This window comes from Austrofundulus limnaeus, unplaced genomic scaffold, assembly GCF_001266775.1.
Source record: "Austrofundulus limnaeus strain Quisiro unplaced genomic scaffold, Austrofundulus_limnaeus-1.0 Scaffold0, whole genome shotgun sequence".
Classification (NCBI taxonomy): Eukaryota; Metazoa; Chordata; class Actinopteri; order Cyprinodontiformes; family Rivulidae; genus Austrofundulus; species Austrofundulus limnaeus.
Window position 1 is genome coordinate 2,989,204 of NW_013952402.1, and position 18,885 is coordinate 3,008,088.

General features: G+C 39.1%; 2 protein-coding genes across 4 annotated transcripts in view; both read left to right on the forward strand.

Annotated features, from left to right (window-relative positions):
* Positions 1-2,155: 2,155 nt before the first annotated feature.
* LOC106527119 (urokinase-type plasminogen activator) lies at positions 2,156-6,478 on the forward strand. The gene is made up of 11 exons (XM_014022256.1): positions 2,156-2,286; positions 2,773-2,870; positions 2,957-2,993; positions 3,093-3,231; positions 3,306-3,388; positions 3,477-3,545; positions 3,632-3,803; positions 3,919-4,064; positions 5,058-5,198; positions 5,277-5,416; positions 5,523-6,478. Exons 2-11 carry the CDS (start codon positions 2,817-2,819, stop codon positions 5,715-5,717), a joined length of 1,176 nt encoding a protein of 391 aa, XP_013877710.1. The 5' UTR covers positions 2,156-2,286; positions 2,773-2,816; the 3' UTR covers positions 5,718-6,478.
* Positions 6,479-10,830: 4,352 nt separating this feature from the next.
* The window catches only part of LOC106520353 (vinculin), a gene marked incomplete in the record, with an annotated part of 27,785 nt that continues 19,730 nt past the window's right edge, over positions 10,831-18,885 (forward strand). For 2 of the 3 annotated variants that reach the window (XM_014012423.1, XM_014012507.1), the window contains 3 exon segments: positions 10,832-11,304; positions 16,763-16,833; positions 18,446-18,598. In XM_014012423.1, coding sequence (XP_013867877.1) covers positions 11,137-11,304; positions 16,763-16,833; positions 18,446-18,598 — 392 coding nt within the window. 3 annotated transcript variants of the gene reach the window in all.

Here is an 18,885-nt window from a genome sequence, read left to right on the forward strand (position 1 = left end):
GTAAAATTTATCTGATTTATTCGCAAATCTTTAACTATATTCTTAATAATTTTTACTAGATAATGATGAGGGTAAATATTACATGAATTTGTAGCATTTAAATTTACTTAACAAAAGTAAGTGCAAATTGTTACGAGGATTGTTTTTCTAGTAAATCTTACAAGTTCTTTTTTATAGTGTACACCCATCCCTAAATTTAAAATTCACGTTAAAGGCACGTCAGTGTTTGTGTTTTCTACTTTCACAGGAAGTTGAACTATTTCTCACTTGTTTATATTTCATTTACTGGTAAACTTTGAGTCATTCATTCATTAAACCCACAAATGAGCTGCTTTTACGATATAATTTTTATTTTAACACACCAGGAATCATCAGTTTTTTCAAATGTTTCTTATCCAGATTTCCCCTCAAAATTGAGGTATGCTAGGTGTTGAAAATATGCGTATGAATTGCACACAGAGCTTAATTATAATGATTTTTGTGTCTTTTTTAAGGCTAAACGACAACATGATGCTTCTAAAGGCACAATCACGAGACATTAGTGTGTGATGCACTTGTTATCTTGTGACATTTCTTCTCACTTCAAATACTTCCTGTTTTTTAGTTTTGCTTTTGAGAAAGGTTTGTCTTCAATTGCAAATAAAAAGAGAATTAGGTGAGCTTTTCTTTGATGGAATAGAGAAGCTAAAAACGCATGTGGTTTGAAAAGAAATTTCTATATCATAGTGACGTGTGGGAAAGAAAATAGCTGTGGTCAGTGGTGTGTTTTGTCTCATGGCTGCTGTTCAAGTAAAAAAAAACTTGTGAAAATCTGAAGGTAGAAACGAAGTGACTAAGAGCTCATTTTAAGCTGTCTTTATCTAGAATGTGAAATATTAGACCTGAGGGCATCAATTTACGTCAGAATTGTCAAATTAAACACGTTGAATTACTGCTGGCTCAACCACAAACATCATGGGGTTTCCCTGGGTTGACTAATTTATCTTGAACACCAGTAAAACACTTTATAAGGAATCAGGAAACAGCCACAATGAATGAGACATCCTGTTCAGGTGCTGGTTCTGACTTTTGCATCATGCCTTTGCTCACCCTTCCTCGTACAAAAAGACGTTTTATTTGTGTCAGCGCCACAAAGAAATGCGCAAATATGAGTAACAGACTTCAAAGTTTATAACGAGATAATTTATGAGGGAGGTTTTAGCCAAGAAACKCCCTTTCAAAATACTTCAAAAAGTCCATTGTTTTAGGAGAAGTGTTGCATTAAWAATAAGAAAAAAATTGCCAAATGTTATTGTTGTACAATGTCTGTCTGGTTATTTAAACCAAATTACAGATGTTGCTTATACTGTGATTTATTATTTTTTTAAAATCTTCTGAAATTAACGGACGATGCAGCCATGCATGAAAAAAAAAAGCAATAGATTTAAATGGAAAAGTCAAAATAGATGCAGTGCATACACATAATTAAAAAAAGCATGCACAGTATCTCTGAAATAACATCAAGTAGTTAATTTTGTTGTATCTTTAACACACAACACATTAATAAAAATGCAATAAACTGAATAAGTTAATTTTCCCKCCAAATATAATTATTGAAGCATTTATTTATTAGTCTTGGATAGTTTCATCTGCATGCAGGTTGTAACATGCTATATCTAGGATTTGTCCTTCTGAACAGATCAACGTATCATGAATGTACTCAGATTTGAAATAAATGTAGAGATATAAACTTGGGTCTGGGTTCTTTAAAAGACATAATTAATCATTCATTTTTGTTTATTTTGCAGCCCCCTAAGCTGCGGCACACAGACCCCTGGTGGGGTCATAGGACCTCGATTCGAGAACCTGTTCTTGATGACACAGATCGGATGTTAGWAAAATTCCTAAACAATTGATTCACGTTCAGTTCATCATAAACAGTTTGTTCCTGTTGATTCATTAAAGTTGTCTCAAACACATTCCTCTGCTGGATGATTTCGGCACATTTCCAATTTTGGATATATTTTATTTTAAGAGGAAGAGGGGTGTTTGCTGTATTTGTCACAGGACGTGACAAACAGCGTCTGTCTCGCTCGTCACTTGGATGCAAGTGATGTTTTCATAGGGGGGCGGTTAAACACCTCCTACTTGTAACGTGTCTGTGTTTGGTGTTAAAGTAGCAGGGGGAGACAGTGGAGCTGCGAGAACAGAACAACCTCCCAGTCTGAGGTTTTGGTCGTCAAGCAAGCATTTCTGAGAAAACAGACGGGAGGCGTTTCCTCTGGGATAAACAGAGGCTTTAGTAAGGTAAGCAAATCTGAAAAAAATCTCTTTGTTTGCTGCACTATTTGACATCATGGCTTTTAGATTACCTCAGAGTGAGAAYAGAATTCAGCATCTAAATAAAAACAATTCAATGTGCAACTTTTTCTTCATTATCTAGTAAACAATGCTGTTAGTGTGATGTTAATCTACTAACCTAAATTGATATTGTACCTAATACACAGATAGAAACTGTCTGAAAAGTTCAGAACGGGCTCATTAAATATCATTCAGCTGTTATCTCACTAAAACYTCGAACTAGTGCATCACTTGTTCAATTCTGAAATAAATGCGTGAGTTTAAAACTTTTTAAAGAAAGCAGAGAAGCATCAGTTTTGCAGCATTAAAGTGCAACAAATGGACCAACTTACCGCATCATGTGCTTCAAAAAACTCACCATATAAGGTGCATCCATTTATCTTCCTTCACTAAGTTCCATTTCTGTATTTTCTTTTGTGTGTGTGTTCTCAGACAAAAATATCCCCAATAAGCAGAAGGAAAAACCAGAAGTGAAGATGAATCTGTTTGTCATCATCTCCATCCTTATGGCAGCTGCTGGTGTCAGCATGGTAATAAAACACATATTTGAAGTTTAAGTTTGATGTGTGGTGTCACATCCAAAACGTGTGAACATGTTTGTCTCTTCTCCTGCCAGGCTTTTCCACGATTTCCCAATAGAAGAAACAAAGATGGTAAGCGCAGGGAATGGTTGTACATTTTAAGAAATAAATAAAAGAAATCTAACCAGATCTGGAAAAAAAAAATGCTTCTTGTGTTTGGTTTGTGCGCAGAAAGGTGTCGGTTTGGAGATGGGAGAAGCTACAGAGGAAACGTTGCGAAGTCGTCAAACGGTCGCAGCTGTCTCAYTTGGAGCTCAGTTTTTCACTCATGGGGTGATTCAGATGGGATTGGCAGACACAATTTCTGCAGGTATATTTTAATCCTGATTGACGTGTCAAAGCGATGTGTCACGCTTGAAATTAATGTCTTCCGCTTTTAATCAGGAATCCCAACCTCGCCTTAAAGCCTTGGTGTTACGTCTATAAGAGACAGCAGATTATGAGAGAATACTGCCGTATTCCCATATGTAAGACTTAAATAAATTATATTTTTGAAAAACAAAACATATTCTTTATGTTTCTTTGATCATGTGTGGTTTTTTTGGTTAATTTCAGGTCATAAACCAGAAGTGAAATCGACAACWGCGACACCAACAACCAGATCTCCCCCTGCTTTAGACACAGGTACTTTAGTCCTTTTTAAAATTCACTCACTTACCTCAAAACCATCCTCTGACTTCCTCACCATATTCCCCTCCCTGTCCCCAAAGAGCGGACGTGTGGTGAACGCAGGTTGAACAAAATCGTGGGCGGCTCCTTCACATCCATAGAGTCGCACCCATGGGTCGCTGCGCTCTATCTCAATCGCCGCATCTTCCTTTGTGGTGGCTCTCTCATCTCACCCGGCTGGGTTCTCACGGCCGCACACTGCTTCTTAGACGGGTGAGAAAACACGTCGCATTCATCGCTTATTTCCCCCTCATTCAAGTGTCACGCTTTACTTTTCTGGCCTAAGCAGGTTTTGTGTGTAAATCATTGGCTTCTGGTGTGTGCTCAGAGACAAAACCAAACTCCAGCACCTGTCCGTGTACCTGGGGAGGTCGGCCATCAACGAAACAGATGCRGCCAGGGAGCAGAGCTTCACGGTGGAGCAACTAATAATTCATGAAGACTATGATGAGAGCAACTACAACAATGACATTGGTGAGTATGAACATTGTTTGTTAATGCTATAGTCAGCATTTTTCTGTTATGAACTTTAACATTTAACACCCAATTAAAGAAGACATATCATGCAAAATCTGTTTTTAGCTTTTAAATACATTTTTGGGTACTTGGAGTCTCTAGGAGTGCAAAAATGTTGAACTTTAAGTTCTCTCGGTGCTGCGTAGATATTTTTATCTTATTTTTGAGTCAGATTTCTCTTTTTTTATGATGTTTTCTGACCTATTACGTCGTTGACATGTTTTAATTTACTTGCAAAAAAGGTTTCTGCACAGCTATATAGTAAAAAAAAAAAAAAACAACTATCAAACTGGAATGGACCACTCTGGAAGCTGGAGGGGAGTGGGGTGTGAAGCGGTTCATTTGGATTTAAAGAAACAGCCTCAAATCGAGTTGATCTGAGACACACTTCGTAAACTGAATAATTAAAATGTGAAAAAAGAGGATTTAAAAGCAGGATATGTCTCCTTTAAGGTCTGCAGAGTCTGAGAGGAGGCTCTGTGGTTTCTTGTTTCAATGAACATTACACAGTCTGACCTTGGGGTGAATTTTCTGGAAAAATGAGTCTTGGGAAGATTAGCCTTAAAGGTTTTCCAGTTGCYTATAATCTATTTTTCTGCAGAATGATGAATTTTAAGCTGTTTGAAAATAAATTTCTGTTTACAGACAGTTAGGAAGCAACAGTTGCTTCTCTGCAGCAATGGTTTCCAAAGTTTGGGTCGGGACCCRATTTTGGGTCCTGAAAWATCAAAATAGGGTCTACATTTAAAAATGACTGGGAAGATTACTTACGTTTTCATRCGCAGTCTTGAAACATTGACTTTATTTCTTTTTTTTTTTCACTTAAGGTTCAAATAATATCATTTTTATTGTATCCTGATACATGAAACCCCAGAATTAAATGACAATGGACTTTATTTTTCTTGTGAATGTGAATAGGAAAGGTCTCACACATGTCTTTAAACATTCCAGCACTGCTGAAGATCAGTAGCACAAACGGCAACTGGGCAGTGAAGACCCCTTCGGTAGGGACCGTTTGCCTTCCTCCACTTCACACTGAGCTTCCCGCCAGATTCAAATGCAGCATCGCAGGATTTGGGCAGCAAAGCATTGGTGAGGCTTGCAACACTTTTTTTGACTCATCGCTGACTCATCCGTCYCAGCTATTCTTACCCTTGTGCTTTTCTGCAGACTCGGCGTATTCACAGCTGTTGAAACAGGCTGATGTGAACCTGCTCTCCTCCAGGGAGTGTAAACAGTTTTATTCACATTTACTCACTAAGAACATGATCTGCGCTGCCAGTCCTGACTGGAAGACAGATGCCTGCAAGGTGAGCAAATCCTTCTCTGCTCTGAAAGCTACAAAACAAAAACATTATTAATTCCATAGAATCTCATTTTTCCTGTCTTAGTGATTGTCTGACCSTTTCCTCGCAGGGGGACTCCGGGGGCCCGCTGGTTTGCGAAGCATTTGGACGCATGTTTCTCTTTGGGGTGGTGAGTTGGGGAGATGGCTGCGCAGCTGTCAACAAACCAGGTGTTTACACAAAAGTGACCAACTACAACAAATGGATCGCAGCCAAAACAGGGCTTACAAAATACACTGCAGGAGTGATGTATCCTCAAAAATGAAGCGGCGGCACATGATGATCCTATTTACCTGTGCAGTTTGGTTTCATGCGGGGACACACACAATCAGCACCCCCCCCCCCCCCCAAAAAAAAAATATAGGCATAAAGAAAATATAAAATTTGTCTAGATTTTCATAGGATTGATTCTTGGACAGAATCGTTCACGACTATTAGAGTAGGATAAAGATTGTATTTATGTTTTGTTGCAGTTAATGTGTGCATTTTAGGATAAATAAGTTTTATGTACGCATGTCTCAGTGGAATATTACAACAAAGTAGACCTCATTGCTTTAATAACTCAGGGTTGAAACAATAGCATCTGCTGTTTTGTGCCAGCTTTATTTTGATACCGKAACGGTCTAAACAGAATTTGTATTTGCTGAGAAACACGGTTTCAATCAGGTACTTTTTTTCTCAAGCAGGGACTTCAAGGCCTACGGGTTCCATCAGGTTAAATATTAAATATTAGTGCTGCGTTRTTAGTTTATGAGCAGCTGACAAGCTTTGTTTTGAATGTAAAGTGATATTAATGCATAATTTTGTGCTGTTTCTGTTTTAAGAAAATGTTTTGTTTTTGTAAATARTATAACAATTTTTGCTACTCGTGATTTTTTTATATATAAGAAAAGGTGTTTTTGAACACTTAATATATTTATCTAATTTAATTTAATAAGCATTCCCTCTCTTGTAAGGCTGGTCCTGTTATTGTAATATTTTGTTTTATGATAAATATGAAATAAATAAGACTACTGTATRATAATATCATTAATGTCATTTTCATTATTTGCTGATTGAAGCAGCTGGTTATTTTGCAAAGCAACACCGTTATATTCTGCATATGATAGAAAAAACATATCTATTATAAACTTCAACTTTCTTTATGTTGCACACAGTCTGTATGGCCTTTAAGCAATACACTCACTCAAACATACACACTAAGTAAAATACAAGATGAACTGATGAACATATTTTAACTGCAACAAGTATTTTACCACAGTAGAATTAAAAAAAATACATTTAAAAAAAATCCTGAAGTCTGTGTTTTGGACAGTTTTTGTGTTTTGCCAAAATAAACACTAGAGGGCAGTGTTGTGCAAATTTTACATAATGCCTTTGGGGGGGGGGGGGGGGTGTTAAAAAACAGTAATAATGACTCAGAAACTAAACTGCTGAGTGTGACGAAATTTAAAAATAAAAATGAATGAAGCAATTTTAGTTTATTGTGAAATACAGTGAGTTAAACACAACAAAAATAGTTTTATTTCTCATGCAAGCTGTAACATAAAAATAAACTATTTTAATAAACAATATCTCAGCAATATGAGCAAATAGCTCCGTCAGTYCATCCAGAACTTGTTGGCTCATCTTTTCTGAGTTATATTTACAGTATGTTATTTTTAGTGAAAATTGTAATTTCTTGCTTATCTGAACAATTATTGATGACTTTTGCACATTCATATTGCATTTGGTTAAAAAATGTCCAACTTCCCAAAAATGAACAACAAGATCCAAACAATGACAACAAGACAGTAAATATCCTGKGTATTTGCAACATTACCTTATTTTATTCTATTTTTTTCTACACTGTAAATGATAGTTTTACAAATAATAAATTAACCAACAAAAGCAAGGCGAACAAAAATTGAAGCATTATATAAAAATGAGCATAGTAATAAATGTGTTTGCACACAAATAATTATAGAGTGAAAAATGCACTCATTTTGAAAAGGTAATGTAAGTTTTATTATAGCTAATGTCTGCATGTCAAACAATGACAGCAGAGCAGAAGGGTTCTGCTTCCATTTCTGGTCCTGGAAATTCTGGAAGAAATTCATTCGCTGAGATAAAACTCTTCAACTGGGTTGTGGAAGACAAAAAAAAAAAAGATGTGCGAYATATGATGGAGCTGCGCTATAATAAGAATTTTAGATCAGATCCAGGACGTCACAGGGAGATCAGGGTCTGGTTCTGAGTTTGAGATTTATCACTCCAGCTTTTCTAGTGTGTGTTTCATTTTGTTGGTAGTGCTGTATCCATGAGCAGCACTGCTAAACACAAGTCATCTGCAGTGGAGTAGACACACACACACACACACACACACACACACACACACACACACACACACACACACACNCACACACACACACACACACACACACACACACACACACACACACACACACACAATAAAGCTGGATCACACAAGTTAAAAGGCATCATTTTATTGTGAACTGAAAGTATTATCCGTTAAAACTCCTCTGAGCTCCCTGCTGCAATGTTTTCTATCAAACTCTGTTTAGACAAGTCCACATATACAAACAGTTCCTGGCAGGACTATTGGAGCCAATCAGAGTCTGTTTTGCACCCCATTACTTACTCYCAGACACCAGTTTACTTTAATGCTTCTTTTTACTGCGCCTCCGTCCATATATGGGTTTGAGATGCAGCGAGTTTCACTCTCGCTCCTCTTTAAGGGCAATTCCTAACAAGAGGAGCCGATGACTGATACGGGATCCAGGAGGACCAGAGCATCCAGTCTGTCTGGTTTGGACAGCAGTTTTCTCAGAACACACAGATAAACACACGGGGCTCACTTGGCCACAGGCCCTTGGGTCCGCAGGGGGTCTCGGAGGGTATAAATACAGTTTTCTTATAGCTGCTGGGGTCTCCGGTTTCCCCAACACAGACTCAGGTTTCAGGGACAGCCTCACCAAGCAGCACATATCTCAAACCAGATACGTGAATGAAAACAGGGGGAATATCATTACGGTTCCTGTTGGATTGACAGATTATCACCCACTGCAGAAAATGAAAACTTTTGCTTGTGCTTGTTAGAAAAATATCTCATGAATCACTCAGATGATTTTAATGAACGCTTTAAAAAAATAATCATTGGATCTTCAGAGGATTTACTTTTGGAGTCAATTCAATTCAAGGTGAATTATCAACATTAACCACCACAAAAGTTGCTATAATAAGTCACATTTACAGATTTTGAGCTATAATTTGAAGCAGTAGTAACTGAGGGTCAATCACAATCTGGGTGCAACATCACAATATTGCATAAGATTGACTTTTTTTCTGTAAGGATAAGCAAAACAGCTCAAGTTCTGTTGGTTCTCAGCATAAAATAAAAACCAATCTGTGACATAAAAGGCTTTAAATAAAAAAAAAGACTTGCTTTCACTTTTCTACACAGCCTGGTTCAAACCCAAGCTTGTCAGGTGAGCTTCGAGACATCCGACAAACATTATTTTCAGTCAAAGAACAGATCTTGCAGAGCAGAAGGATCTGTAAGAGACTCCTTTCAGTGCAGCTCGCAGCAAGCTGAATCCTTGGTCTTTATTTAGACCTGCACATTGAGGCCTGAAGACATGAACTCCTGACCCACCTTTTAATGAACACAGCTCGTGTGTCAGATGGTTTAACACTTCATACAAAAAAAACAAACAAACAACAACAACAAAAACAGGGTTTCTTGTCATGACGATCAGGCTGTTTTCTATATTTTTACAGATGTGAGGAGGACCTGAGGCTGCAGGGAGCAGCTTCCACCTCCTGACTTCTCATAAGGTTTCTTAGAGTTCAATTATTTCTCATAAGAGGTCATTAAAGGTATTTATAGCAAACTATAAAAATCAAGCATCAAAAAAATATTATTTTGAACTATATCAAACAGTGCAGTTCAAAAGAGTTTACTGTGGTTTCCAGCAGGGGCGGCCTTAGACAATTTGGTGCCCTGAGCAAGATTTCAGGTGGTGCCCTTCTGCAATTTTCCAACTCTCACTGCCACATTACATAAATTCACATACACAAAAAAATAGTTTTGTCTTTGACATCAATTTTTATCTTTGGAAACTAGGTTGTCCAATTAAATTAAATAAAAGTATAATTAATTTGAGACAGAATGCCAGGAGTCCACCTTATACAATGGGAATAAAACAACATAAAATCAGTATTTTATAAGGGTAGTACACTGAAACCAGATTTTAACCAGAATTTTATCCGACATCACTGCAACTTCTGTTATCCTTATTTTGTTTTGTATTTACACACTAGTTTTGACTGCATCATACATCTCAACCCCTTCGGACCTGTACCTTGACCCTCAAAAATCTGTAATTTTCACAAAGAAGTTAGTCACATGCGATCCAACGTGGGAAGGTGGGGGACAAGCGGACTGTTGGCCACTGAGGAAAGCAACTGCAGTGGAGAGGTGCAGAGAAAAAGAGGATGGGGAATTTGTTGTTATTTATTTATTTATTTATTTATTTATTTATAATTACAGGCTCTGAGAGTAAAAATTATTTTGAAGCTGCATTTTTGAAAAAAAATTGTAAGATTGCCTTATACATGGGGGAAAATTTGTGTAATTTACGGACAATCCGTACAACTTTACATGTATGAATTTGATACTTTGAAATATCCTCTGAACCATAACTTCATGTAGCAAGCAAAGCAGACTGAGAAACCCACAGAACAAAGTTACCTTCACAAACCTGAGTAACCACTGATTATTCTACAGACTAAATCAACTTAGATAAAAAAAAGTTTTTTTTTGCCCCAAATCTGTGGCGCCTCTTCTGGATGGCATCCTTAACAGTATGCCTATACCGCCTATGCCACAGCCAGCCCTGGCATGCAATTCTAAAATGCAGGTATACACCCAATGTAAACAAAAAAAAACTGAATTAGCTAAAAACCACAAGAAAGCTTGAGTCAGGTTGACCATTGAAGACATTCAGGTGGAAATATGAGAGTGCCGGGAACGGATTAAAATTTGTGGACCTCTTTATTCCAAAAGGTTCTTTCTGTCTCTATATCTTGTTTCAGCTGTTTTTGTAGGTAAACAAACGCACTTGGCATCCTGTCACAAATTTTGCTTTCAAAATTTTAATCTAAGGACAAATTAACAGTTAATATGAGGTGGAAAAACATGGAGTGGATTTCATGATTTTTATTTATTTTTTATTAAATTTATCAGGCCTTCGGGAGGTTGCAGTGAGAGTAGCTTTAAAGTCACCCCCAACACTTTCCCCTTTTTTTTTTTTTTGGGGGGGGGGGGGGGGCGCAGTGGCGTGCATGACGTCATCAGCTCTCTGTGCGCAGCGCCGGTGCGCGCAGACCGGCTCGGCGGGCTGCGATTGGGCGAAGGGCGGTGATTCCTTCTGTCACGATTTGGGTCGCTCCCACCGGAGGACACCGACCACCGGAGCCCAGCCTGTCCAGAGGTGGTGCTGAGAGGGGAGACGCGGTGTCCACCGGGGGAGGAGAGGGACTTGAGTTCTTTTTCTTTTCTTTTTTTTTTTTTCCCCCTTCTGTCTCGGTGAAGAGGAGAGGAGATCCAACAGTGCTGCTTTTTTTTCCTCCTCCTTCTTCATTTTTCCATCCTATCAGGGCTGCGGTGAAAGTGGTTCACGATGCCGGTGTTTCACACCAAGACCATCGAGAGCATCCTGGAGCCGGTGGCCCAGCAGATCTCCCACCTGGTCATCATGCACGAGGAGGGGGAGGTGGACGGGAAAGCCATCCCGGATCTGTCGGTGCCGGTGGCCGCGGTGCAGGCGGCTGTCAGCAACCTTGTCCGGGTGAGTTCGGACCCATGTGACGCTCTGACAGGCGTTTCTCGTCCAAACTTCTCGATCCGCGGGCATTTGAGGTGTGACAGCAGCCTTCACGGTTCACTGATGAGGGGCTTTAAATCATGAAAGGAAGGAGAGATCATYAAGCTGTCCTGCGCCAAACATAGAGCCCCCTCCTCCTCTTCATCACTCAGGCTTAACTTCGCCATTAAAAATGATTTTAAAACACCCAGCTGACGCTCGTGCCCTTCTGATGATGATGATGGTGGTGGTGATGATGGGGCCCCTGCGGTTTCTGTCACAACTCTGCAACCTTTCAAACTTTACAGATGAAGAATCAGATTTGAGTTCACTGCCTTTTGTGATTGAATTAGGAGGATTTCTATGGGATCTGTCAAAACGAGAAACGTGAGGAGCTGTGTCTGTTAGCAGAATAACCTCTGAACCACTGGATAGATTTCAATGATACTTTCAGGAATTAATAATTGGATGTAAATCTAAATTTGATTAAAGTTTAGAGTCAACTCGATTCAAGATGTTCACCACAGACAACTAAATAAAAAAAACACAAAATGGCTTCGGTTCAATAAGTTATTGAAATATTGAGCTAAAATTTATTTTGAATGTAGCTGGGACTGATGCCTAACTCACTTTCAGAGCATTAACTTATTGCACATTATCTTTGTCTAAAATTCTGCTTTTAACTTATTAGAGTCGGCTCTGTTTGTCTGTTAGCAAAATATCTCCTGAACTGCTGAATGGATTTTAAAAAATGGATTAGGGGAGTTGTCCTGTTCCATCTGACTCAGCTTGGACAGACTCTTCACCCACCTTGCCAGGTGGTTGGTGGTGGTCAGACGGCCTGGTGGCGCCGGTCTATCTTTCAGTCTGCCCCATGGCAGCTGTGGCTACAGCCAGCATTGGTGAATGACTGAAGTATAAAGTGCTTTGAAGTCATTTACCATAATAATTTGATCTTTGCAATTGATTACATTTAGTAACTGAATTTAAGACAGCCCCACAGCCAACTCACATTAGGAAAAAAATGCTCATATTTAGCCAGTTTCACAGATATTTCACTAAAAATCTGGTGTGGCTGTAGCTGAGAGTCACTCACAAGACATACTCCGATGGCAACATTGCATAACGTTCCTCCTTGTCACTTAAACCACCAACTTACCTTCTTTTTCTTGTCTTTGTTTGCTTTCTGGGATCATTTCCTCTTTCACTTTTATTTCTTCTCCCACTTCATCCGATGTAATCGAGTTTACATCTTCAGGGCTGAAACAGCCAAATTTCAGTCGGGTATTGATGGTTCTTTTGTGAGCGCTGCCTGGAAAAAAATCAGTACGGAGCACATCACGGATGCTGATCTGAGTCGTTGGTATCGATTCAGGGTCTGGGCTCCACTCGCTCAGAACTCTGCTGCACACTACCAGGAAAAAGGACCGCTTAGAATAAGAAGATTGGGGAAATGAATGAAAAAGATTAGYACAAATCCTCATGTTGTCTTTCTTATTACTTTAAATTGATTTAACCCTGGTTTTATCCAGTAAATAACCTTTTTTTTTTATTTGAAAGTCCTGAGAACAGCTCAGTCACCACCAACCATTGAAGCTTGTCTTCTCTCATTTAAAGTTTTATTCATAAAGATGTATCCCATACTTTTTTAAAAAAAACTTTGATTTCTTGTCCCTATAATATTATTTAGGAATACCTTCTTTTTAAGTAAATTTAAAGTTCAAAAACAATGATTTTTATATTTATGAGGTTCTATTATTCTCAAATAATTAGAAGAATTTAGACCGTTCAAAAGCTTAAAACTCAGCAGACTTAGTTCGAAAAGAATGGGGGCCTGCAAAATTTATAGTGGTGGCCTTTGCGTCCCCTGTACTCCCCTTTGTTCGGCGGTCCTGGATTGACTCCTTGATGTCTGCTGGCCAGAAGCCTCCTTTCTTAGTCTGCCTGTTTTGATTCCCTCCATCCTGACAGTGAGCAGATGGAGGCTAACTGCGGCCTCAGGGACGTCGCTGAGCATCTCACCATGAGGCCATGAGGATGCAAGGAGAGATCAGAAAGGATGTGAGGCAGACGTATCAGAAACATCCCCAACAAAGGGGAAAAAAAGATGCATTTTGCACTCCAAAAGCATTGAGAATTACTCGCATGTCTGTACTCTCAGACGCTCTTAATACTAACTCTTGACAGAAGAGGAGGAATATGCTCGCTGACAGAGAAGCAAGAGCAAAGGAGTGGCTGATGAAAGGTGATTGCGAGCAGAGCTTCGTGCGGTTGCTGGGTAGATAAACTTAACTGGATGTAAAGGACACCAAACCGACACAGTTCGGGGGCACTTCTGCTCTGTTTTAGYACGATGATTCAGTTCTGTGGAGCAACATGCCACCATCACCGCAAGAGTCCCAGTGCACTCTGATACAGTTACAGTCAACCCCATCCACYGTGGGCTCGTTGTGGAGGAGGGGAGTGCACTTGAGATCTAGGTCACAAACTCAAGATGGTGTCAGTCTCGTTCCGTCTGATGTTGTGCGTAGGTTGATGCAAATTGGCCTAAAGGTGCGACGCTGGCTGTGAAAGTCGCTTTTTTAAGAGCCTWTCTGAGGTCCATGCTGATGACGGAGCTGCCTCAGTGGGAAAAGTGAAGCGTCTGCTRCTGAAGGAGTCGACGTGAGACTCCRCGAGTGTGTCTTCAGAGGGGGGGGGGAGTGGGGTAGGAATAAATAGATTTAGCATTAAGTGAAGTAACCGCACCCTTGACTGAGRGGAGCAGAGAAGGGAGAGGAGGCATGTGACGAGTGGCACTCTAAAACAGTCTGAGAAGAGAGATGCAGAATGTGTTGAGAAGAGGAAGGAGCCACGCGGCAGCTAAACATCAGCTCCCTACAAGGAAGAAAAATTACACACAAACCAATAACTAAATAAATAAATAAAAAAGTCTCAAGACATTTCATCTTGTTCTTTAGCAGTTGCGAGTTTATGGGATCCCTCTCAACCTTTCTAACTTCCAAAATAAACAACAACAACAACAAAAAAAAAAAAAACCAGTACTGGTTAATTGATATACTGGAAATTCAAATAATTGTCCTCTAAAGGTCAGACTTTTATTGTCTTTAAAGCCTTAGTAAAGGAGCATTTTCAAATACGAACAGAACATGAGCAATATAAAGAGGGTCACACTTGAACATAAACCAAGAAAACTGATTTTATTCTGTAATTTTTTGTGCCAATCTGATGGATTGAATCACTTTCTTTGCAAAAGTAAAAGCTAAATTTTCAACAAATAGGCGACTTAGTCTAGGTTTTATATTGTTTGTTTCTAGTTGAGATAAGGTTGCAATTAAAATAAGACATGAGAAATCAAAAAATTCTGAAACAATCGCTTGGAAAATTTGACCAAAACTGAAGAAAATTGGATTCAAAGCGTTTTATTATTTAACTGTAATTAAACCAAGCAAATCCCAGTGAGATCACTGATCTGTTTTTCAATGGAGCCCTGAAGGCAACCTAATGTGTTTGGACTGTGGACACGCAAACTGGACTTGCAGGACCTTCAATGCTAACCACTAATCCATCATGTTGCTCATAAACTTAGGATTTCTGGTAAAGTAATATCCTGTCAATCTACCACATACATCTGCAAGCCATGCAAATGTCTTGGTGAGATGTTGCTCCACCACATACTTCTTGAACAACTTTAGTGTTGGAGTTGCTCTTTGTTGTTGCGTTAAGTTGGCATTGATTCTTTAAGTTTGAAAAGGTACAAATTTATCAAAACGTTACGCAACTATTGCTGGTTTTATCATGCAAAGAGGACAATATGTCTCCCAGAAACTGGTTGAGACAACAGAGATGAACAAACGCAGTTGAGGTGGTTGGAGATAAGTATTTGTATTGATGTGTGATTTAACTATCTTCCAGTGATTGAACAAGTTATTCATTTTAATTCAAAATACAAAAACAAATAAAATTGCTCAGAAATAGTGAAACTGTACCATGTCTTATCTGACAGGTGAGACAGCCGTATGTTTGGTTCTGGTGCCGTCACTTGTTTTYAGAATGTTCAGCCATCGCAACTCATCCCACAAACCGTTTTACTATGCATGAATGTCAGATCAATATCAAGTGTTGCTGCTCACAGAAAACTGAGGTTTTTAGCAAGGTTTTTCAGGCTGAGCTGCATTCCTTAATTTGGACGTTTTCTGTAAAGACTCCCAAGACCTTTTCGTGCAGTTTTCAGATTCAACTGTTTGCAAAATGTCACATATTTAGCTTGAAAGTTTAAAATTTCACAGGAAATACAAAAAAAAGATGCTTTCTAGATGTTTGACAAAACAAACCGTCAAGCTGTTTTGGTTTTAAATTATAAAGTGCTGTTTTTTGTGCATATAAACTAATGGGTGGTTACTGATTCACTGATTTGTCTTAAAAAGCATTTTTTGTGAATGCGTGAAAGCTCTTTTTGATTCATGGCGTTATCATGTTTTGGTCTATTTGTGGGTTTTTACTTCAAACTGATGTTTCTTTCTTTTGATCTTCACTCAAAGTCATGATAATAATAGAAACGAATCGTGTTAGATGTCCTTTTTCTACAGTGGTCACAAAGCTGGACCACAATGGCAGCTTAAAACAGATTAAAACACCACTGAGTGAAATAATGCGTGGTCAGAGTGTGAAAATACGCGAATACAGAAAATGTGAAATAAAGAGAATTTCCAAATGAAGAGGAAGCTGGTTGGAGCGATGCTGTGTCCGTGAATCTCTGGGGTCAGAAAGCCTATTAACCAGATTTCACTGATGCAGCAGGAAGAAATAGATGTCATCATGTTTGCTGTAATTGCATTTCAAGCTTGTGTCTGAGTGTGTGTGTGTCTGAATATTTTTGTGGTCTTTAAACCAGAGTCTCAGCGTTCTTCAGCAGCGTTTTTGGGAAACAAAATGTTGAACTAAACAGGTTTGTTTGACCTTTTCGAGGGTCCGGTTTGAACTCAGATTAGGTTCTGGGTTAGTCATCTTCAGCTGCGACAGAAATGTTTTGTGGGAAAAAAAATGAAAAAATGTCTTTCGTCAAAGAGGTGTGTGTTTGCCGGTGTGGGTGAGGCCGTGCTTGTGTGTGTGGGACGTTTGCATTGCTTCTCTGTTGCGTAGCCGATCTGAATATTCAAGTGGGTTAAAATGTGYTCCTGAATTTATTTTAAAATTCAAAGTTTGCAATGTTTTTCTTGCTCTGCACTGAATTAATGGATTTGGTTAAATAAAAGRACCTTCTAACCACAATCATAGGGAAACAGAACAATCAACCTGAGCTGAGCCGCTTTCCTCGGCTCATGAGATATTTCATGCATGCATGGTTGAAATAGGTGTAAATTGATACACACTCGTTCACCCGTCAGACTATTAATAGTGCTTTTGTCTGTGCAGCAGCTAATGATAATAAAATGTGTTGCAGGTGGGGAAGGAAACGGTTCAAACCACAGAGGACCAGGTGATGAAGAGAGACATGCCTCCTGCTTTTATTAAGTAAGTCTGTCTCAACAGTTTTGGATCTGATCCACTTTATCTCACTGGACATTGAACTTGTTTAAAAAAAAGAGAGAATTCCAAGAAAGGAAATGTGACGTTTCTGTTGCAGAGCCCAGGTGATTTTGAATTTTTGAATAGTGAATAAAAGTGAGAAAAAATATTGTAAAGGTTGTTACTTTGTAAATTTTGTAGCATTGTTTGTGGCTTTGCAAGAAGGTCCTTGGCTAGAGCTGATGCTGTTTGTGGGGGGCATGGCATGAAAAAGTTTGGGAACCCCTCATATAGAATGTCATTACCAGTGGTGGGCAGCACTAATCTAAAAATTAGTTCCACTAGCCCCACTAACTCAGATATTTAGGTCCCCTAATTCTAAYGCACTAACGCACTGAAAATTTTAGCAAAAGCTAATTCTAAAGCACTAAAATAACCCAGTCAACCCATGAACATTCTTCAACAGACAACATGAGTCACATATTACCATGTTGCTCTCTTAAGACTTATCATTGATATTCCTCAGCTGTATTTGGGTTCATATATTGTCAATATATTGTCACCTAGTGGATAAGTGACACATATGAACAAAATGTGTGAGTTTTCACTGTCAGCTGTTAACATTAATGTTGATCAAAAACATTTAAAGACCTGAGTTAGTGCTTCTAAATTTAGCCTATAAATTTAGCAAGTGCTAATCCACTAATACATTTTAAAATCAGCAAAAGCCCTAAAGCACTAATCAGGAAATTAGTTCCCCTATTAGTGCTTTAGTGCTTTAGGGGAACTGTGCCCACCATTGGTAATTACAGTCACTCAGACGAAGCCGATTTTATGTTAAAATGACCTGCCGTACATCTACAGACTGAGTGACTGACTGAACACGTGCCACTGCGCTTGCATTACTCAAGCAGAAGAAAAAGTAGTTCCCTCCAACCTCATATGATTTAGACAAGATTTGAATAGTTTAGTTATTTTCCACTATTTTCCTGTTAAGTGAAATAACTAAAGTATCAAAGTATCAATATTTTGATTTTTAGTATCGATTCTGGTATTAGTAGTAATAATAAATTTTTTTGCACATTCACAAAAATGACTCAGATCTTGTTATGGTCCACGCACCACTCTCTTGCCTTTTTCGCTCCCACATGACACGGGCTACCACACCGTAAATCTCATTCGCTTGGCTTAGGAGGGGCATGTGGGAATGTGAACCCAACTATATATAGACCAACCATCAGCCATTGATACCTTGACCAGTGGGGTCAGGAAGAGGAGGGATTTAGCTTTATTTCAATCCCACTAAAATTTGTCACCTCTGGTTCATCACTGAATCACGTAATTTTTGCACAAGTTTTAAATGAGTCGTTTTGTTGGTTCGTTTGCTCTAAATTGGTCTGCAGATTGAGATTTTACAGAACTTATTGTTTCATCTCGACCCACATTTTGCAGAAAGAGGTTRACAGAAGAAGCTGACTTCATAAGCAAAGTTTCTAAAACTCTAAGCGCTTCARCTCTTGGCTGTGCATTACTCTACGAGTTGCAAATGGATTCCTTGTAGCTACAGATCGATGCACCTGTTGGGCGAGYTGTCCTAAAGCCTGCTGTGTGCTTTCAGGGTGGAGAACTCCAGCTCCAAGCTCGTCCAGGCGGCTCAGATGCTCAAAGCGGATCCATACTCCGTCCCTGCCAGGGATTACCTGATCGATGGGTCCAGAGGGATACTGTCTGGAACATCCGATCTGCTCCTCACCTTTGACGAAGCAGAGGTGTGTGTTTGTCTTCCTCGTGCTAAGTGTGTGTCTTCATACTCCTTTTCTCTTCAGAGGTGCTTTGGTATCTTTCGGGGAAATCATGCTTTATATATAGCAGCTGCACAGAGGAAGGAAGAACTCTTCAAGCTCTAATGGAGGCTCAAATGCAGCTAGATCTAATCACCGAGATCAAATGACCTCCCTCTGTCATAACTCAGAATGTACATTTATGTGTGTGTGTGTGTGTGAGTGAGAGAGAGAGAGAGAGAGAGAGAGAGAGAGAGAGAGAGAGAGAGAGAGAGAG